Source organism: Cydia pomonella, chromosome 21, assembly GCF_033807575.1.
Source record: "Cydia pomonella isolate Wapato2018A chromosome 21, ilCydPomo1, whole genome shotgun sequence".
Taxonomy (NCBI): domain Eukaryota; kingdom Metazoa; phylum Arthropoda; class Insecta; order Lepidoptera; family Tortricidae; genus Cydia; species Cydia pomonella.
Window position 1 is genome coordinate 6218686 of NC_084723.1, and position 22625 is coordinate 6241310.

At 37.2% G+C, this 22625-nt stretch overlaps 3 protein-coding genes across 3 annotated transcripts in view; 1 reads left to right on the forward strand and 2 right to left on the reverse strand.

The window, feature by feature from the left end:
• The window catches only part of LOC133529887 (uncharacterized), a gene marked incomplete at its 5' end in the record, with an annotated part of 21932 nt that extends 13190 nt beyond the window's left edge, over positions 1 to 8742 (forward strand). Inside the window, 10 exons of the mRNA XM_061867689.1 lie at positions 1194 to 1272; positions 3468 to 3557; positions 3724 to 3957; positions 4727 to 5068; positions 5376 to 5572; positions 5855 to 5909; positions 6373 to 6562; positions 7318 to 7466; positions 7818 to 7997; positions 8364 to 8742. Coding sequence (XP_061723673.1) covers positions 1194 to 1272; positions 3468 to 3557; positions 3724 to 3957; positions 4727 to 5068; positions 5376 to 5572; positions 5855 to 5909; positions 6373 to 6562; positions 7318 to 7466; positions 7818 to 7997; positions 8364 to 8518 — 1671 coding nt within the window. The remainder of the gene's footprint in view (positions 1 to 1193; positions 1273 to 3467; positions 3558 to 3723; positions 3958 to 4726; positions 5069 to 5375; positions 5573 to 5854; positions 5910 to 6372; positions 6563 to 7317; positions 7467 to 7817; positions 7998 to 8363) is intronic.
• On the reverse strand, positions 8730 to 15712 carry LOC133529849 (uncharacterized). Its single transcript, XM_061867657.1, has 7 exons — positions 15152 to 15712; positions 14406 to 14523; positions 13337 to 13407; positions 12663 to 12738; positions 11127 to 11273; positions 9959 to 10118; positions 8730 to 9065 (listed from the first exon to the last, which is right to left on the reverse strand). Exons 1-7 carry the CDS (start codon positions 15245 to 15247, stop codon positions 8927 to 8929), a joined length of 807 nt encoding a protein of 268 aa, XP_061723641.1. The 5' UTR covers positions 15248 to 15712; the 3' UTR covers positions 8730 to 8926.
• A 1839-nt stretch (positions 15713 to 17551) lies between these two features.
• The window catches only part of LOC133529468 (huntingtin-like), a gene marked incomplete in the record, with an annotated part of 63021 nt that continues 57947 nt past the window's right edge, over positions 17552 to 22625 (reverse strand). The window contains 1 exon segment of the mRNA XM_061867184.1: positions 17552 to 21139. Within this exon segment, the coding sequence (XP_061723168.1) occupies positions 20741 to 21139 (399 nt within the window).

Here is a 22625-nt window from a genome sequence, read left to right on the forward strand (position 1 = left end):
GGTCCTTTGACGACGGAGCGACGCAGTCACTTTCACTTTTACGAGTAGCAGTTTGCGAAATATATTTTTAGAACCTGTAAATCGGTGCAAAACAACGAAGGGTCAAGTTTAAAAAAGTAAATGGTTTGTTTACCTTCATTTTGTCCAACTTTAGGGTTCCGTGTCAAAACTAAGTAATATTTAATGAATATGGTTGCGTTTCAATTCAACCAAGTGGCAAAAGGAGGTTTTTATTGGTTTTTTATTTGAATTTGTTTCCTAAATCAAATATTATATTATTATAAAGCAAAATGCGTACCAATGCGTATGCTGACTGATTAGAGAATCGTATTTTTACTAAAATAGTGTACTTAGATCCATTTAAGGGTATATTCCGTATCGTGTTCTGATTAGAAAAAAGAAACAAAAAAATTTTTTACGCAATTTTTTTAATTGTAAGTATTTGTTTTAATTTAAAAGGATGTATGTATCCAAAGTACCCGGTAAAGTATTTGGACCCGGGTATGTCCTTAAACTAAGTCCAAAAGAGAGGTATGGGCAATGTGAATGTCATCTCGCCTTGTGTGGTAGGGCACAGCACAGCAGATGTCATTCCAGATCTAGAGCAGAGCCCAACTGGGGAAGTACCTCCACCTTACAGAAAACCGCAGCCAAATAACACTTGACCCTACTCATAGTGTTGTGTTCCTGCCGGTGAGTAAGGTTGCCAGAGCTCAACGAGGGGGGTGGGGTTAGGGTCGGCAACGCGCATGTAACGCCTCTGGAGTTGCAGGTGTACATAGGCTACGGAGACTGCTTACCATCCGGCAGGCCGTATGCTTGTTTGCCACCGACGTAGTATAAAAAAAAAAGTAGTGTCAATATCAATATATATACAAAATACATTATTCGAGTAAATACAACTTTTTTCTTGTGTGTAATTAAAATCACACACAAATAAAAAATAAATAAGATTGTATCAAATGTACGTACTCCGGATTAAGGAAACTTGTCTAAGTTCGTTCTAGGGGAAAATACAATTAAATTTATATTTACCTTTTTTTACAGCAGTTTTACCGAGATATTAATTGTCCAGAAAAATGTTGATCCAGTTTTTGGTTTATTATTTACGGAACCCTTCAAGTCCAATATGTTGTCTACCTATATTTATATTTCGACTCATATCAAAAATGATTTCGGTAAACTTTATCCAGGCCAAGCTCAGTTATAATAATGTCGTCCATAACGCTACTTGTGATTCTCCTTACGTGCTGTCTATTATCTTTGTTCTACGTAAGTTTTTAACCGACTTTCTTTTATTCGTTCATTATTACTTTCGTTTCGTTCATTTCATTCGTTCATTATTACTTTTAATTATAAATTGATACACGAAAGCTTGTGTGGATTGGGTTTGGGAATTTTGACAGTTGAGTACAAATCTCGTACCAACTCTTATGAATCTTTGATTGTGTTAGATGTACAGAATCGGACCAAGTTAAAGCTCGACCGGAATTATATGATCATTTTCAAGAGGGCGCTGTTTTCATGTATTGGGTGAGTTGGGTGACAGTTCAGTTCAGTATGAAAAATTTAGTTCCGCATTTGCAATGTTGGCCTAACGTTAATTTTCAATATTATCAATTCTAATTGACGTTCGGCCCCACACTGCGCAAATGGCACGTGATCATATATTACTTGGTCAGGCTTTAACTCCGTATGGCACTAGCAGTGATAAACTGTGGCACTGTCATATTAAAAAAAAAAAATTAACCCCAAATTTGTATGAAAATATGACGTTGACGACCTATCTAGTGGGTAGTGACTCTGCCTATGAAGCCGTTAGCCCTGGGTTCGGATCCCGGTAAGGGCATTTATTTGTGTGATGATCATGGATATTTGTTCCTGAGTCTTGGATGTTTTTATGTATATATGTAATTACTGTATATAGGTATGTATTTATCTATTTAAGTATGTTTTGCTTTGTTTGGGGCTAGGTCGATCTGAGTTAGATTGTCCCCAAATATTTATTTATTTATAATGACACTCCCTCACTTTGTTCAGTGTGAGTCGGTGCAAGGTTAGCTTAGACGTAATCAGTTCAAGGTGACGTTCGCCGCTGCATAACTGCCGCAATTATGACATTCTATTCGTCACTTATTTTATCAAGGAAATTGACAGACTCAACGCCAGCGTTATCTGAGCGGTCATCACCAGAAATGTATTTATTTATTATAAAAATTCTAAAAGTTCAACTTGGTCAATCTTTCGTGTTTATAGTGATGAATGAATGTTTGTCGGTACGCTCGGTGCGCGAGTTAAATGAACTCGCACTTGGCCGGTTTTTGTTAAAAATTAGGTAAGTATGCACACATATAGCCGGTCAAGTTTTTCAGTAGAAAAAGGCGGGAATTTAAAATTTTCACGCGACAATAACCCTTCGCACCTACATTTTAATATTTGCCGCTTTTTTCTACTGACGAAAATAATTTGACAGACTATATTCGATAAGTGTTTTACCGGAAATAATAGGTTTTGCAGAAAAAAAGGCGTAGATACTTGGAGTTAGCCAACGCACCGCCAAAATTTAAAGGCTACCTGCCGGTCGTCGGGCATTTTCTTAAGCTTATAGGAGGAAGAAAACGTAAGTTACTTACTTAAATCTAATGTGAATACTTAGGTAATAAGTGTAATAACTGTAGTTGCTTTAATTTCTGAGGGCCAAGCGAACTGGCTGGCAAACGCAAAACGAAAAATATCGAGACGAGATGATGAGATGTTACGAAAAGTCACGTGATATACATACTTAAAGTTTTGATTGGCGTTTTCTATTTACGTTTGTCGTCTTGGCTAGGCTCTCTGCGCATGAAGGTCGAGCTTTTATTATCTGTCATCTTGGCCATCACTCTAATATTATATTCGATAAATGGCAGCCTCTTAGCCAAAGTCAGTTAGGGCCACGTGCACCAATCACTAACGCGGGATTAACCGGTTAAACCTGGAGTAGCCAAGGTTACCAGTACAATTTGATACTGGGTTAACGGTTTAACCGATTAACCCCGGTTTGTGGGATGGTGCAAGTGGCCCTTAGAGGCAGATAATATAAACAATATTTTTTATTAGCCTTTTTGTGTCCCACTGCTGGGCAAATGCCTCCCCTCTCGATTTTCAATCCTCCCTGTGCTGAGCAAGATTATTTAAACAAAATTATATCAAGAAAAAACGATGTTATCTCACTAAAATGGCGACATGAGTCCACCGTGACTTGGATGTGAAGTGTGCACCTAAGTGAAAGAGTGACGTATGACACGAGTCACGATAGAAAATAGAACTTTCAAGATATTAGTATTAAAGGTATAAAAGTGTTACCACGGGCCAGTGAAATCATTCAGACATAGACATACAATTTCCAGGAGCATTGAGTAATTAACTTTGATAAAAAACATGTTAATTAAATACATTATAAACTACATATAAACATTTCATTTCAGAATTCTGGGAGAATGGTAAGGAAGTCAGCGAGGCCGCTGAAAAAGCCGGAGGCGTCATAACTCTGTGGGCTGGCCCCAGGGTCATATTCGGTAATTAATTAATAACTTAAGGTCAATATGGACTTGTGGAGAAGACTGTCATAGGGGGCAATAACTCTCGTATTCGTATACGCAGGTACATCTCTCAGACACAGTCCGAGAGCTACACTCTTTCTACTCTAGCGACTTCTGCAAGTGGAATAACAAACAACACATACAAACGCAAGAGTTAAAAGCGATAAAAAAGCTTGTAGACGGTCTTTCCTTATAGACAGCCTTCTCCACATTGATCTTAAACCTGTTGAAAGTATCATTTTAATTAAAAGCGCTTTTATTTCAGCTATTAACGACCCAGACGACGCATTCACCGTGCTAAATTCGTGTTTGGAAAAAAGTTACTTCTACAGGTTGGGGTCCAGCTGGGTTGGCTACGGATTGCTTACTTCTAATGGTAATAATTTTGAAGAATGTGCTCGGAATTCGAATAGAATTTTACTTTAGTTGTTCCTGCTTATCCCGAGTATCCCGCTTACATAGCTTAGAGTGAATTCGATACGACTATAACATAATTTAATCTTATCTACATATTTCAAGACAGTCTAAACGGTTTTTTTTAGATTTGCTTTACGAGTAAATTAATCTTAACCAGCGGAATTTAATTATTATTATTTATTATTATTTAAGCCTTTTATTTCCAATAGAAAAAGATACATATATGCACGAATAATTACAAAAGCATTTAAAATTATTTACGTTTTTCATTGAAAATGAAAATGAAAAATGAAAAAATGTTTATTCTGTTTAAGAATTACTTATACAGTTGTAAGTGTTGGCGCCTCTTTTTAAGTAACAAATACCTGTGTTAAGAGGCACCGCTCTTCCTTAATTAGTAATAGAACAATTTTTTTAAAATTTAAATAGAAATAAAAGATAAAATTAACATATCAGACACTAACAAAAGTAAATCATTAATTCTCTTAATCTAATTAAATTATATTATTTTGTAATTATTGGGTTATGTTTTTTATATAAATAATATTGAATATTGCGAAATAATTTATAACAATTTAAGGTCTATTGGATGTCCATTTATGGACATAGGCCTCCTCCATACTATGCCATAGTTCCCGATCGGTGGCGGCACGGGTCCACGTGACGCCGGCGACGGCCTGGATGTCGTCTCTCCATGGAATTTAATAAGCTTATTTTTTATTCCTAAGTGCCGACGTGGAAACGTCACCGAAAGCTGTTGAACCCGACCTTCAGCCAGCATGTGCTGGATGGCTTCCTGGACGTCTTCAACCGGCAGGCGGCGTTGCTAGTGCGGGATATGGAACCGAAGGTCGGGAAAGGAGAGTTCATTCCTACGAATTATATTACGGAGAGGACCCTCGAGGCTGTTTGTCGTAAGTGTCCATCCTCCTTGATACTCCATCTAGGGGGTCATGACCTATTAGGGCATCAGTTTCTTCGGTGCTATGTTCCACCATCTGCTCCGGTTATCAACATCATGAATCGCTTGGGTAACTTTAATGTTGAGTGTGGTACGGAACCTTTTGGAATTCATCTTCTTCAAATTAAATAAGTAACATATAGGACATTATCACATAAATTGACTTAGTCCCACAGTAAGCTCAATAAGGCTTGTGTTGTGGATACATAGACAAAGATATATTATTATGTAATACATAAATCCTTAAAAATATCGAAGACCCATGACTCAGAATATAATAATTAATATCCGTGCTCATCACACAAAACAATGCCCTTACCAGGATTAGAACCAGGGACCATTGGCTTTATTTAATTGTTACCTGGATTTGTATTTTCTGTTAATGATTTTTTTAAATTCTTCTTCCTCAATTACAGAAACCGTGATCGGCATCTCCCTGGACGACCGCTCAATCATCAACAAAGAATACAAGAGAGCGATTGAAGACGGCTTATACGTCATCGCTGAGCGGTTGGCCAGCTTTTGGCTCCATTCCGAAATCTGCTACCGGTTCTCTGGACTTCGTAAAATCATGGACAAAGCTATGCTTCGCGTCCATAACATGTCCAAAACGGTACGTGGCTTAAAATTCCTGTCATATTCGATATCAAGAGCGAGTAAGAAATATTGTGTTAAAGATGTCTAAAAAATTGCGATTCTAGACGGTGCGCGGTGGTAGCAAATCGGATGTGGGTTTATGACTACTGCCAGCAACTGGAAATTCCCCCTATGCCTGTATGTAATGCGTTTAATGAACGGTCTAGGCATCCAATTAGCTGGCTAATTTAACCAAATGGCTGCGTTATAACTAAATTATTGAAATTAATTCTGTTTATTCTAACTTCACTTGTTTTAGATGCTAAACAAGCGAAGATCTGAAAGACTGGAAGCTAGGCATGCCAATACAACATGTAAGTACCTTACACCAACTAATAAGTTGTATAAACTATAGATTACTAAGGTTCACAAGCTGATTACAGCTACATACTTCTTTGTTTAGCTTGCTTTGCCTCTACACCTTTAATAAGTTTTTTACAGTGAAGTTTATTACGAAACTTTTCGTAAAAAACATACCGCGTTTTTATATATTCGGGAGTCTTGTTTCAAGCTTAAAATTCTGAAATATATCACAAGTGACGTAAAGCAGGATTTGTGTTAGGAACACTAAATACTAAAATTGTTTACCCCATTTCTGCATACTCTAATATCTAATGATCACTTACCCTAACTCCCGTTGTTGTTACCTATTCATAAACGTCTGTCAAATTTCGTTAAGACATTTACGTTTTTAACAAATAAAATATTTGAAACTTTAATATGTCCTAGTTAAATAATTACCCTAACAATTATATCGTATGCGCGTCTTTTTGGCAGCAAGCCGATTCATCGCGTTCTTGGACCTTCTGCTGGATCTGGCAGAAGACGGGTCGTTCACCGACGAGCAGATCCAAGAGGAGCTGGACACGCTCATCGCAGCAGGATATGACACCTCGTCACGAGCGCTCTTGTCCACTCTGGTGCTCGTGGGTACATATCAGGAGGTGCAAGAAAAAATGTACCAGGAGTAAGTCCTTCCTTAAGCCAATAGAACACGGATTTTGTAATAAAAGCGGCATACATCCCGTCATTTGAATCTAGAAGGAAGGCTATCCAGATTAATCTGGTTTGCTCTTGATGGTTTCCTTCCGCAAAAATCAAGTGGTCAAAATATCCAATGATACTTTGAGATATCGGTACCAGCCGGGATCAGAGCGCATTACCTCCAGTTTTGAAGGCCTTACTCGTACCATCTTCTAGAGCTCATATACCGGAACTGATAGATCTCACGCTCATCGCAGCTGGATATGACACCTCGTTACGATCGAGCACCACTGTCCAGTCTGGTGCTCATCGGCACGTATCAGAAGGTGCAAGACAAAATGTACAAGGAGTCCTTAGAGACTCCTTGTACATTTTTTAGTTTAGACTAAAAGAACCCAGGGTTCGCATTTCGGCAAAATAATCCCAATTACAGGTATGGGTTTTTACGAAATCGAGTAGACACATCAGGAGGTGCAAGTGAACCGTAGCGACTGCAAACATTTTTGTCATGTCTCTTGACACAGGCCTCCTACAGGAAGGGCAGGGTTGTTATGTTTAGAAATGAAGGAAAAATTCACTGTCTCGGACTCAACTGAAACTGGCGACACCGAAAGTATCGGTTGCTCAGATGTTAAAAACCAACCACACTAACTGTACTAGCAGTTATTGGCCACTCTTAACAATAAGACTATTGTCTTGTTTCTCTCTGCATAACTATAGCAGTCACCTATTTTTCAGGATAATGTCAGTCCTTGGCTCCAGTGTAGATTTGGGCAAAGAAGACATGCCAAGACTAGTGTACACGGAGGCGGTCATCAAGGAGGTGCTCCGACTTAGCCCGGTGGCTCCTTTTATCGCCCGAGAGGTCGAGAAGGAAGTTAAACTAAGTAAGAAGTTTATTTAGTTTATCCTTTGTAACATCTATCTTACTATCAAATTAAGTTCCATTTATATTAGCACCCTTGCACTTAGACAGCAAGCACCCATACGCGCTGATGGATTGAATATTGAAGATTTTTGTCATAGGGTGTTCATACTGTAAGGTCTATCTTCTAAAGTAATAAACAAATTGTTAATTCTAAACTGGCTCGTCTGTAAAAATATGAAGAAATAGAGCCTGTGTGGAAAAAGAAGAGTCGTGGAATGTAGGCCCAATCATTCCACGACTCTTCTCTTTCCGAACAGGCTCTAACTTGACTATGAAAGAAATTCAAAAGGGAAAAATATGATAATTTCAGAAAATTACACCATCCCAGCTGGCAGCGAATGCGGCGTAACGTTCTGGGGTATCCACCGGCTGCCTATCTGGGGTCCAGATCGCCTTGAATTCAGGCCAGAGCGATGGTTGGACCCCTCAACCCTGCCTCAGAGTCCTGGCGCCTTCTGCGGATTTAGCCTTGGGAGGAGGAACTGCATAGGTCAGTAAATTATGCTGATGATGGCATTCAAACAAGTTGATAGAAAATGTGGGTTGAAGTTCTGGAGCCCTTTCTGGAACCCGAAGCACTTGAATATCAGGCCACAACAGTAAATGGACCCTGCACCGCTGCCTCAGAGCTCTGGGGCCTTCTGCGGTTTCACCCTCTGGAGGAGATAAGGTGAGGATTACTGTCATTGATGGTGATCGCTCGCTTCGCTCTGTCATTGACATTGACAGAGCGAAGCGCGATCATCTTTACATTGCGCAGATAAGCTCTGTATATTTATGGTAGTATTCTGATGCATAAGAGGCCTGTGCCCAGCAGTGGGACATATATAGGCTGAATTATTATTATTATTTTCAGGAAAGACCTACGCAATGATGTCAATGAAGACGACATTGGTGCACCTGATACGAAAATATCGGGTTACGGCTAACTACAGCAAAGTGAAGCTCAAGTTCGCCGTGCTGCTCGAATACGCGGCGGGGCACGAGATATCTTTGGAATTGAGAGAGTAGTCAGAAAGGGACATCACCATCGTCTTCTGTCGTTCTCGTATTATTTGTGGGGGTCGCTATTTAAAATTCAAACGTGCACTAAAATATAATTTACATTTATAAGTACAGCAGCCGATATCGTTTATCTATGATGTAATTTTTAAATATTTCTTTCGATTACATTGTGTTGTTTACAATGACAGGTTTAGACAGAAGTATAAATGAAATAAAGTTTTTTTATTGAATTGGTTTTATTTTATATCAAATAAATATTTTATCTTAAAACTTATTAATAACATATTTTATTATTTATATAATCACATTAAACCAACAGATAGGTAGGATAGGCTCGTTCGCTTCAGATGCCCAAAGGGCAGTTTCCAGAAATAGGAGCACCCTGTCGGCCCCCGACATATTCCTTTTCTGTTATTAGTACAAAAATATGGTTCCATCGGAATGGTTTTCGACTTTGATGACGGGCGGTGGCGGGTCGCGTTCGAGCAGATAACCACGGAGCTGGATGAGGCCTACGTTGATCATGGAACACAGCAGGGCTACTAGAAGTAGCCTGAAAACACAAAATTGAAATATTTTAACTGAACCCAATCGTATAAATTACTTAATTTCACGTAGTTAAATAATGCTCAATAATTAAAGATAAAGGTTGTCTGGAAGAGATCGCTTCTTAGCGATAAGACCGCCTGTTGTTACCTAACTTTTACGTGTTTTTTCATTTCCTGTCTATTTTTAAATGTATGGTGCACAATAAAGAATATTTACTTACTTACTTACTTAAAGATAGGTAAGGTTTATTACGCACGAATATAAAATTAATAAAATAAAATAAATAAATATTATAGGATATTATTACACAAATTGACTAAGTCCCACAGTAAGCTCAATAAGGCTTGTGTTGAGGGTACTTAGACAACGATATATATAATATATAAATAATTATAAATACTTAAATACATAGAAAACACCCATGACTCAGGAACAAATATCCATGCTCATCACACGAATAAATGCCCTTACCAGGATTTGAACCCGGGACCATCAGCTTCGTAGGCAGTAATATAAGGAAGGAAGGAATATAATGAACCCCCGCTTGGCCTCAAATCCTCCACACCAGGTTTTCGCAGCTCCTCGCGCCTGAGGCCTTGAATTTTCTTGTCCAAGGTTTTCGTGTATGAATTGGTCGCGAAACTCTTTGTGTCTCTCTTTCACTCTTCCACATTAGTGCGACAGTGACAGTTGCGTTTCGATCGCTGCGGAGCTTACGCATGCATCACAATATCGCGATTTGCATGTTGGCTACGCGGCCTGTACTCATATGGAGCAAGACGCTTTTCGAATTTCACAGACTTTAACCTTAGAAATTGTTCGCTATTTTGGGTATCCTAACCGCTAACAAATTATCAAGTGGTATGAAATAATAGTCCAAAAATAATAAATAATTACCAGAAAGAATATCCTAGCCCCGCTGTGAACGCGTAGTCACCTCCCGCTATGTACGAAAGGGCCAGGTGACTCTTAAGGCCCGAAGCGGCCCAGTAGATTCCGAACATCAGCAATGATGTAACACCTAGCACTGATGCGACTACATTACTCCATAGACAGCCTGGAAAGAATAGTGCATTGCAACGAGGGGGGTAAGTATTGGATATACATAAACAAAAATATTAAATTATAAACGTCAGTATTTTAGAAGTAAAACTCATTTATGCTACTTGGTTTGTATGAATAAGTGACATAATTTAAAAAAAAAGCTAATTCCCTAGGGAGTTATAGCTTTTTTTTTCACAATCCATAACTCTCGCGGGAACAAAATAGGTCTGTGTCCTTCAGCACGCCTGCATGAAATAAGATCTTTTTCGAGCAAGTGTGATGAAAATATTATTTACATCACACTTGCTCGAAAAAGATCTTATTTTATACAGGAAGGCATGGTACCTATTGGGTGAAAAAATGGGGAGTTATAGCTTTTTTTTTAATTGTGACAATAATTCATACGAACCAAGAAGGTATAAATGAGATTTACTTTTAAAATACTGACGTTTATAATCTGGGGGCACGGCAGTGCCCCCACCAAGTCGAGCAAAAAAGCACGGCCGTACCATCCTTTTCTCGAAGCAATTCAGACCATTTATTTTTATAGTTTATATTTTAAAAAAATACGGGGTTGGTCTTATGGTAAAAGTGATTTAGTGTGTCCTACCAACAGTTCACACATATACCTCGCAGAGTACCTATGGCTAAATATTGAAAAAAAAAAACACCCCATATAATTAAACACTATAAAGTTGGGCTACAATTTAACCCTTTTCCAGGCATAGTACGATTTATCGACCACATACGCGCCAATAGAATTTCAACCTTAGCCATCAGATTTAAAGTTCAAATTAGATTGCACTTCCGGAAAATGTGACTTTTCTTCAAATGAATCATCAAAGCGGGATTTATTTGAATATATTTGATTTTTTTGGGAAAACCTTGTAGATTGGTGCGGCCTGGAAAAGGCTATTGAATAACACTATTGACGTGAACCCAACTTCATACTATTAGCGCCCTTACTCTAGAGTAGGAAACGCCTCAAAGATATACAAGCAAAATTCTTGTTTAAACTTACCGGGCAACCCAAACATGGGTTCCGTCGGGTTCTTCGTCGAGTTGATGATGGCCAGGCCGGCTGCTATTATCGCAAATAGAAGCTGAAGGAACAGGATTACCAGCAGGCTGATGTAGAAGCCGAACGAAATTACTGCTGGCTCGTTGGCTGTTAATAAATAAATAAATATTATAAGACAATAATACACCCTATACCTACCCTCACCATGAGTTTCACGCGGGTAAACGTTAGCGACTAAGTCAACTCAACCACAGTTCATCTCGCTTATACCAATGTCAGTACGAGGGAGATACATTGTGAGTTCCTTTACGCAGTCGCTAGCGAATATGTCAGGGTCAAACTCGTGGTAACGACACTGGTCCCACGGTAAAATTCAAAATTCGAAAATTTATTCTGCATGTAGGCCTCAAGGGCTCTTTTACAAGTCAATACAACATTTACAGTAACATCATTAAGTGACATGAAAAATACATAAAAACACGAACCTCGGACCACATACTTCGTAGGATTACTTGACACGTTTTTTAGGGTTCCGTAGCCAAATGGCATAAAACGGAACCCTTATAGTTTCGCCATGTCCGTCTGTCTGTCTGTCTGTCTGTCTGTCTGTCTGTCTGTCTGTCTGAGGCTTTGCTCCGTGGTCGTTAGTGCTAGAAAGCTGAAATTTGGCATGGATATATAAATCAATAAAGCCGACAAAGTCGTACAATAAAATCTAAAAATTTTTTTTTTTTTAGGGTACCTCCCCTACACGTAAAGTGGGGGTGAATTTTTTTTTTCGCTTCAACCCTAGAGTGTGGGATATCGTTAGAAAGGTCTTTCAAAACTAATAGGGGTTTTCAAGAAACATTTTTTGATAAAGTGAATATATTCTGCGATAATCGCTCCGAAAGAAAAAAAAAGTTAGAGGGGGGGGCTCTAACTTTTGAACCATAGGTCCAAAAAATATGAAAAAAATCGTGGAAGAAAGACATTAAATGAAAACTATAGCGGACATGATCAGTTTAGCTGTTTTTGAGTTATCGCAAAAGTTTTCCCTTCATAGTAAAAATACTTACTTTAATTAGGTACTGATTATGCAAATTTGCCTATTTGTTTGTACCGAAAGTACCGTTAAAAAGGGTGAAAGGTACCGTTTGATCCCTTGGTTAACAATTTACTATACTTTAAGCTCCAGTTTAGCTTATTGTGACGGAAGAGTAACTACGGAACCCTACACTGAGCGTGGCCCGACATGCTCTTGGCCGGTTATTTTTCTATACTGCGTCGGTGGCAAACAAACATACGGCCCGGCCTGATGGTAAACAGTCTCCGTAGCATGTACGCCTGCAACTCCGCAGGAGTTACATGCGCGTTTGGTTTTATACCGCATTGCTCTGGTTTCATAAGTGGTATAACAGATGTTTAGTGTGTGGGTATAGATTGTAATCCCGACGGAAATCATTTAAGGTTTGAGGTCCCTCACCATATTATTAAGAAGCTCGCACATTCTATGCGTTTTGCCCTACCGCAAAGATCACAACTGAAACAACTTACGTGGGTCGAGTACTTGCACGGTCGTAATGGACCCACACGCGAGACTAGGGGCATTTCCCTGGGCTAGGGCACGAACCTGAAAAACAAATGATAGAAGATTTTTGTTACACCATGTATACAGTCACAATCATAACAAATAAATATGTATATAAAAAACTTTATTGTATCTCATTCTAGGACCATCATCGGCAGTAGTATCATAAACATGTAAAAATGTTTAAAAGCGCTGGCGTTTGAATAAGTGATGAAAATATGATACAGATTGATATCGACCTAAATAATCGTGAAATAAAGATGAAATTTCAATGAACATCGAATCAAAACAAGGACAAAATTGGCACGAATTCGGTAGCAGAGCTCGTGGGCACGATTCACCGAACGGCCGTTCGGTAAACAAAACCTGGCAAAGATGTGATTTTGTAGAGTAAGGTCAAGGTTAAATACCTATACGCACGTAAATAATGAATATGTATTTACCTACAATAATTGCATGTTATTGGCTTATCCGCCCTTTGGCGTTAAAAACAGGATTTTGAAAATTAAATGGTAAGATTACATCTTGCATTCTTGTAGCATCAGGGTTTGCATTTAATTTATTTTTGTGATACTTGTATGCCTCTTAGTAGGGTATTATTGTATCTTTATCTTTAATTTTCTATCTGATCTGAACTCACATCTTCAACTCTGGCTTGCCTCTCAGTTTTACAGCTGACGGCACACGCGTTTTCCTCAGGAAGACATGTCACTGAAACATTTATGGTTGAATTAGTTTTTAAAATTACTAACCTCTCGGTAGCTTGAGTAGGTATAGATTTAGATTTACATTTATTTATTTCATAATACAGATTACATTATAAATTGCAGGCATGGCAATTTACAATAATTCATATTATGATCGTCAAAACAGGTACACAAGAATATAATCAATAAGATATCAATTCATAAATTAAATAATTACAGCTTAGGATAATTAGATTTTAAAATAATGTCAAGATAGATCTCCTGCGTGCTGCTGTAGTGGATCGTCAAAATCTATGTACCTACGTTTACCAATTCATATTAGGTTTTAAGTGGATTCTGAATTTAACTCCCCATTCCATAAATAACAATTCCTTTACCTAAATTGTTAATTGATAGTGCCCTCAAGAAATACTATAATAGTAGTACTGGATTGTTAACCAAGGGATGAAAGGCACTCATTTCTGCGGAGGTAGTTTGGTGCTCGAACCCAGTGAGTATACTCGTACTTAGTCATGTTTTTAAAACATGCAATTCTACTTTTACTCGTATTCGAAATGAAAAGTAGAGTGTTTAACTCTGATGAAAGGTATCATTTCAGCCTCGGATTATTTACGCTCTCACTGCGTTCGGGCGCCAAACTAGAAGATAACTGACAACAGTTATAGATTTGAATTCAGAACTATCGCCTTGATAAAAGAATAAAGATCTGCAGACGAGGACGAGGATTCGGAAGATGGCAACCATCAAGAGTAGTCGATATGTGTGATCTTGCTAAAAGAAGAAAAAATATATATCAGAAATCTACGTCTGCGTTTATATTCGCCACCACAGTTAGACCGCATTCCCTCGTTACACTACCTCGACAGAAATGAGTGCCTTTCATCCCTTGGTTTGGTTAACAGTCTAGTTACTATTGTTTGTGTTTGTATTATTCAAGTCATTTGTAATTAATTGTATCATCTGCACCTGTTGGAAATCAAATAAAATAAAAATAAAACTTACTAGTCAGCGTATTGAACGTGGGCGTCCCCAGACTTCGAAGCACCAGCTCTCCTCTGAACAACCCATATTGGATATCGCTCTCGGCTACATCTAACTCTGCTGAAGCGGTTGAGACTATCTGGAACAGTTAGTTGTACGGTCACGTCTGAAAATATCGATACGAAAAAAGTGCCAAAAATATGTATACATGACTTTATTGCCCATATATTAAGGTAGTGTATACATATTTTTTGCACATTTTTTGTATCGATATTTTCAGACGTGACTGTACAGTGAATGAAAAAAAAATTGGTGAAAATAAAGCAATATGTTATTATTTATTAATGTGTTTCCCGTTCACAAAATAATGGTGTTCCAGACATTTCAGAGGTGGACGCGGAGCCAATGCCAAGACGTAGAGGCTTTTTCGACAATTATAAGGGGTATGCCGCGGGAACGCTGTCCTTGCCAGTGTCATAGGACGTACGCAGAAGCATCAGCCTCTGTTAATGTTACCATTATAAAAGCTGAATGTTACTATTATTTTGTAGGTAAGTACTCCTAAGTTGCTCCTAACAATTAAATGCAGAGTAAACTACTTTAATGTCAGCACCCACCTAACGGTTGGCACCTTTCAGTACCAGTAATTTTCTGTGCATTGACATCTATTTTCGCAAAAAGGCATCCCTTGAGTCCATAAAAAAAGTTGAAGGTGCCAATAGTTGGTAGGATGCTAATTGCTTATTATTGAGCTGTTAAACACTTACCCAACTGTCACTGGACACGGCTACAATAATCAGAAGCACACTTAACACGCCCGACAGAAACGCTCCGAAAATGTACCCGCGCCGTGTCACCGCCATATTACCGACTGACACTTATCTCAAGATAATGACTAATAATGGGAATTATATCTATTGATAATTCGATTGATGTATGCTATTATAGATGCGATACATGACGAATGCTACGACTGAAAAGGAACATAAGGGATAAAAAATCATGTCTTGATAAGGGGGCGTCCATTAATTACGCGATGGCTTTAGGAGGGGAGGGCGAGATTCGGCAAATATCACGTATTTTTTTCGTCAAAAAAAGCCTCGAAAGCACCTCACGTAGGTAATTAATGGACGCCGACGTAATAAAAAGAAGCCGCCACTGTTACGCACATCCAAATAGTACTAACCTTATTTAGACAAATTTGTTTGCCTCGCAATCGCTGATGTACATAAGCGTACTTTAGCATAGAGAAATAAGAAGTAATAGAGTGCTCACTCCATACATCAGTTTTGGTACCAAAATGATTATTATTTTCGCAGAGAGTAAGCGTAGAAGTTGAAAATAGAGTTCCGGTTACTCTGGTTATAAAATTAGCGGAAACACTAATTTTTTTGGGGCATTAGACTTTTTGTTTGCCGCGTTATCTATTGTCGAGTAGCGGTACTGAGAGTTCCGCTACTCGATGCTAGATGTCGACTGCGAAAATAATAAGCATTTTGGTACGAAAACTGATGTATGGAGTGAGCACTCTATTACTTCTTATTTCTCTATGACTTTAGTGAAACGTACACTACGATTGTCACGTAGCGTTAAAGTCTGTCTAAGCAGCGTATCTACTCTTGGATTAATCCTCATAGATACTGATATATCGGTCAGGAAATACTTTTTATTTGAATAGTCGTGATTAAGGAACATAAATGTAGAATCATAAAACAATACGTCACTACATGAAACATTAGCTGTTATGTCGTAAGTTCCCTATGTTATCTGCAATGCAATGAAAATAGCCATAATAGGCAATTTATAAGATAAACCTTATTACATAGACTTAAGGTTCACAAAAGGTCAGTTTTAGGAGTTTTGTGAGTATAGGGAAAGAATGTTATCTGAAGGGGGCAGCAAAGAAGCCTGTTTATTGGTACAATCGACACAAAATTCATAGTAGAGAGCGTTAATTCGTGGCAAAATAAAAAAAGAAAACAACAAGTAGGTAACATAACATAACATAACATATAAGCCACGAAATGGGCCCGACTCAGCATGGTGCTAGCCTGGCTGGGCTAGCGCTGGTCTTCCGTCGGGGCCATGACCGTGTACAGCACGAAGCGTAACAAAACGTGACGGTTAAAGTGGACAGTGCTCAAAAGTATCGTAACATCACACTTTTTACAATAAGCATAGAGAACTCACTCCATACATCAGTTTTCTTACAAAAACGCTTATTTTTGTGGTAGACATCTAGCGCCAAGTAGCTGATTTATCAGTACTGCTACTTAACAACAGATGTCGCGACGAACGCTCAAAAATTTTCAGCTAACCGGAACTCTATTTTCAACTCCTTGTGTTGTAATATTAGTTGTAAATTGATGAGCAATACACTTTTCGTCAGTCGCGACACTCATGACATCTAGTGTCAAAATACTTCGTCAGTCGCGACACTCATGACATCTAGTGTCAAGACACTTCGTCAGTCGCGACACTCATGACATCTAGTGTCAAGAAGCGGTACTGATAAATACGCTACTGTAGTCGACATCTAGATGAAAATAATAAGCGTCTCCATGCTTACTTATTTCTCTATGCCATAAGAATAACAACCGTCTTATGAAAGTGTTGGGATATATTTGGTCACTGGCTGCGACTATATGTAGGGAACGTGCATGAATTGTAGGAGGCATCACGGGAGCCTCTTTTTTATTGGCGCGAAATGTAAATGTAAAGTTTAAGCTTCCAATTTAGCCCACAAGATGGCAGCACCTGCAATGCACTAACCATGCAATGTACGGTCAACCAATTTGGTTCCTAGGCCACTATAGAACCATGTCATAATGACTTCTACGACAGTGCTTATTGAGTGATGCATGTCATGTATAGAGTAGTTAAAGCGACAAGGTTCTATAGTGGCCTAGGATTCAAATTGGTTGACTGTACGTGAACTGGGCAGCGTTTACGTTGGCGTATAGTGACAATGTAAAGTTTATGTTTCCGATTCAGGCCACAAGATGCCAGACCCTTCAACGCGCACGGCCCCTATATATTCGATGTCGATCGTAAATGTAATCAAATATCAAGTTTATGTTATCAATTTAGGCCACCAGATGGCAGGCCCTCCAACGCGGAGTCCCGGGAACCGTACGTCAATAATATCAGGAGAAAAATAAAATACATTTATAGTAAATCTCATTATATTTTACTTCTCGCTGAAGCGGTGATAAATAACATAATTTCATACTTAATAATTTCCTATAAAATATACAAATTATACAAGGTTAAGGCTACTAACAGTACAGTGCTTGTCTCTAAAAGGACTTGTCAAAGTACATAATTTTAGAAAGTTCCCATCTCACATTTCTCTTCGTTCGAGTTTGCAACTTATTTCCATTACACGAATGTATATTTTACATAGCTGGTGAGATCTGAGTTAGTTGTTATTCCTCTTTATTGCTTACACAAATATAAACTAGCGCCATCTATGTTTCGATTAGTCGAATTAATAAACCAAATTGTTACTTTATGAAAATACGATGGTACAATAAATGGTTGATCTACACTACATCTTTGTGTTTGTATCTAAAGTTTGTTACTATAAGCATACAAAATTATTGCATATATACATAAGTGTTTTTTGCTTGAATTGACGATTACTTTACCCCATGTTCCTTCGATCTTTTTATCGAATATTTTACGAATTCTAGAACATTGAGCGATAGGGAGAAAAGATTAGTGTATTAAAAAATCGATTAACTATATCTGAATCGCTTTGGAAGCCGTTACTATAGTTAAAATTATGTAAATATTATACTATTAAAAATATATTTCACTAAAACGACGTTTAGATTGATTTACGTTCACACAAATACATTCAGAGTAACGTGTATTTTTCTATATATATCGGTTATTTTTAAGTTACTTACTATTTAAATAACCTCACTCCAATTACTTCATTCATTGCATTTTGTACTATAACGTCGGCATGCACTTTTACGGCTGATGGTACGGTCACGTCTGAAAATATCGGTGCAAAAAATATGTACACACGACTTTATTGCCCATATATTAAGGTAGTGTATACATATTTTTGGCACATTTTTCGTACCGATATTTTCAGACGTGACTGTACCGTAGAAATATGCATTTTTACAAAATAAAAAGTATTTCTCACATTCAGTTTTTAAATATTTATAATTTCATTTTACCCCGACGCTTCGGCACCTTGTTATATATATATTAACAATAATTAAGAACGAAGAAGCAAAAAATAAGTTAATATAATCAAAATAAATTATGTGGTATATAATTAAGTGTATCATCCCAAAAATCAGTCCCTAACCTTCAGATTTTTTTTTATACTACGCCGGTGGCAAACAAGCATCCGGCCCGCCTGCTGGTAAGCAGTCTCCATACTTACCATCAGGGGTTTATTTACTTTAAAATAATAAAAATACATAATGTTATAAACTGTTAATCTAAATTTGAGAACCATATTAACTAACCATACTAAGTATAATTTGAACCATATGAACCATATTAAGTATAATTTTGTTACAATGCTAACTTAGTAAATTTCGTTCTATTTTTTCGGTTTTAACCATTTGTTGGTTAGACGGCCAAACTCAACTCAATAAGAGCCCGGTAACGATTTTAGAGCAAAAATGTAAAATTTATAGATTTAGTCATTGAAATTGATCACCTTTTGTTACGTAATATCTAAATAACAAGTATTGGTTTCTATTAGCACGTTTGTTCATCTTGCCTTTTAATAATGAGGTCGCCACCGAGCGTCCCCGGTAATAGGTGACGAGAAGGGACAATCTTTAAAAATTCATCAAAAAATTATGGTAGTAAATTATACAAAATGATGTATAAGAACAGATTCGGCAAATGTTGTAGATTGTTTAAGTATCAAAAATACGTTGAAATTAAGTCAATTTTCAGAGAAATTGACACTTGTTTTGAAGTAATTTCTGGAGAAAATTGATTTCGTCTAACTTTCATTTACACTTCTTCAAATTAATAATAACAAAAATGTAGTTAATCAAAGTTGAAGTACAGGATATGTGTAATACAAAATTACCATTTTTAGCAGTCCCAACTTTACCAAATTTACAAATAAGATCGGCAGAATCATTGCTTTACGCGCGTTTACCTAAACGTCCATCAGAAAAAAAAAATCGTTACTAATTGAGTCTGTTTTCAAAAAAATAATTTATTAAAATGAAAGATAACAAGACGTGCTAATAGAAACCAGTACTTGTTATTTCTTATAGTTAACAAAAGGTGTACATTTTTGCGACTAAAATCGATAATGGACTCTTAAAGTTCGGCCACGCCGCTGTTCGAAAACCGACTCAGCAACGTGTATGAAAAACACTACTCATAAAACACACTGCGTACCGTCCACACTGCTAACTGTCCATCGGTGGACCTTATTACAAAAGGCATAAGGTCCATTGATGGACAGTTAAGTTTATGTTTGTATGAAAGCAAATTCGGCCCTTTAAGAGGGAAATATAGCACCTACACGTCCATACAAAAAGAGAAAATGTTTTTGCACTTCTAAATATTATCCGTTCTCCATATGTTTTTAGTATGTTATTGACTTAATAAAAATCTAGTTTTATAGGTTTTCCTTTTTTTAAATTAGCAATACAAAAAAAAATATTCTGAAGCGATCGACAAAAATCAAAGTGATTTGCGAAGATTTGATTAGTGGAAACAGTTTTCTCCCGAAATGGAATTTCATAGAAAAAGTACCGTTATTTCGTTAGGATCGCAAAGCTATACTTACTTCTTAAGACGAAAGTGGAGGGCCCGCGCGAAATCGCCTTTTCATACAAACGTAGTCCTCATTTTCCTCTCTGGATTTTAACATTATTGAAAATATTTTGACACAATTTGTTGTATATCAACCACAGCTATGCCCCTACGTTTGATTTTTTCGAATTATTAATAATTTCAGGAGTTAGAATTTAAAATTTTGTATGAAATCTGTTTTTCGTTCCTAATTTTTATAATAATACAAAAATCGGAAAACGTCAAACGTAGGGGCTTAGCTATGGTTAATATCAAATTATGTATTTTAGTATTTTATTTTATTTTTGCACCACCCGTTACCTTGATTACGTTCGCCATTTCTCTAATATCTGAAGGTTGTCTGGAAGAGATCGCTGTTTAGCGATAAGTCCGCCTGTTGTTACCTACATATTTATACCTTTACATACTTTGTACCATTTTTTTTTGTAGTGTGCAATAAAGCATTTATTATTATTATTATTATGTAAAAAAAAAACAAAATATCAATATCCAGAGAGGAAAATGGGAACGTTTGTATGGAGAATCGGCCGTCCTCTTTCCTCTTAAGCATCCAAACACATCATAACTTCACTTAAACAATCATTACTACTACAAAGCTCTTTCAACCTCTCCAACTGCCCCTCACTGAAACCAGAATACATTGCAACCACGCACAACAATCTCCTATCATTAAAACTCATCCCTTCTTTACACTCTACAAAATCCGTAAAATACCCAAAATCTACATCAGCACATCTATGGAAACCTAGACTTAGTATGTAGTAACATAGAGGAATGATCTTGCGTATGTGTTGGGTGGACGAAGCGGAGACGAGGAGTGTTAGTAAGGTGTAGGGGAGGAGGTGTGGGGATATTTTGCCGTGGAGCAGGTGGCAGAGGGCCTCGAAGATCCAGCCGCTGAGGACTGGGAGCTGGTCTTGGGTTACTGATGTCTCGAATACCTGAAAAAATACAAAAAAAAATATAAAAACCCAACTGGATTTAAGATTAGGTCTTATTCAGCAATATAAAACATCACATTTGATTTGTTAAGGTATTTTTTTTAGTATACACAGTGATTTTTTTTTCCTATAATATCAAGGGTGCATTTCTGAGCTTAAATTAAGTAACTTTCACAAAGACACCAGTATTCTAATTTCTTAACTCCATTTCGGAGATAACTTGTAATTTATTTTTATCTGATAAGACTACGAGCGTGCACACTTGCCTTAGGGCCTGTTTATTGATTAGTGTTTAGTACGAGTTTATACATTTACTAGATGAATACCCGGCTTCGCTCGGGTGAAATGTGACTCATGATAGTCATGATACACATCTAGGTACAAAATATAGGCAGATATTTCAGTAGTCATCGGTTCTCAAGGAATATTAAAGGTAAGCAAGGCTTACATTCGTATAGCTTAGTAAATAAAAACTGCAAAAGTTTTACACGAATAATTTTTATTTTAAATCAAAATTAAAAATAAACTAACATAAATTAACAACATATAACTTTTAAGGTTTATTCTCTGTAAACCTCTTTGTTTTAAGCACTCAGTCTCTTTCTCTACTACTATATTACTAATTTTAACAATAAAAAAAAATTGTTGTTCTTTATTCAAATCGGCTAAATATATTAGGAAGTATGTAAATTGTAATTTTATAATGAGTACTCACCCGAGAATTTGGCAAAGGTACTTATAAAGGAATATTGTTTATTATACATCACAGTTGATTATCATAAAATTTCTCTATATATAACATTTTTCGTTAAATATTTATCACCTTTCAAGCCTTGTTCAGTGGTATTGACAATTTGAATTTTTACATCATCGAATCTTCGAACTCGAGAGAAGGCAACATAGAGCTGGCCATGGGTAAACACAGGATTAGGTAAAAATAGACCGATTTTGTCGAAAGTTTGTCCCTGGCTTTTATTTATTGTCATAGCGAATGCTATACGAATGGGAAACTGAAGCCGACTAAATTTAAAAGGCAGTTGACTGTTAGATGGCTGGAGACGAATTCGAGGAATAAAAACTCTGGTTCCCACATGGCTACCACAAATAATTTCGGCATCAATGACACGTGAAGCTAACGCTCTAACAATAAGACGGGTTCCGTTGCATAACCCGACAGTCGGGTTTAAATTTCTCAAAAGCATTATTATACAACCAACTTTTAATTTTAGAATGTGTGGTGGTAGTCCTGCAGGCGTTATAGAATTTAGGAATTCTACAGGATAGTTTAAAACATCATTATGATCGTCCTCAACCACAGCGTCAGAACTCTCATAAATTTTAAGCAGGCCGGGGATTTTCTCGACAACTTGGTCGTTCAATTGAAAACAATCATCGTTTTTAGGACTAAGTATAGCTTTCATTGAATAACTTTTATAATCATTTGTGTTAAGGGAAACACCAAAAATATGGTCTACAATTGAATTAT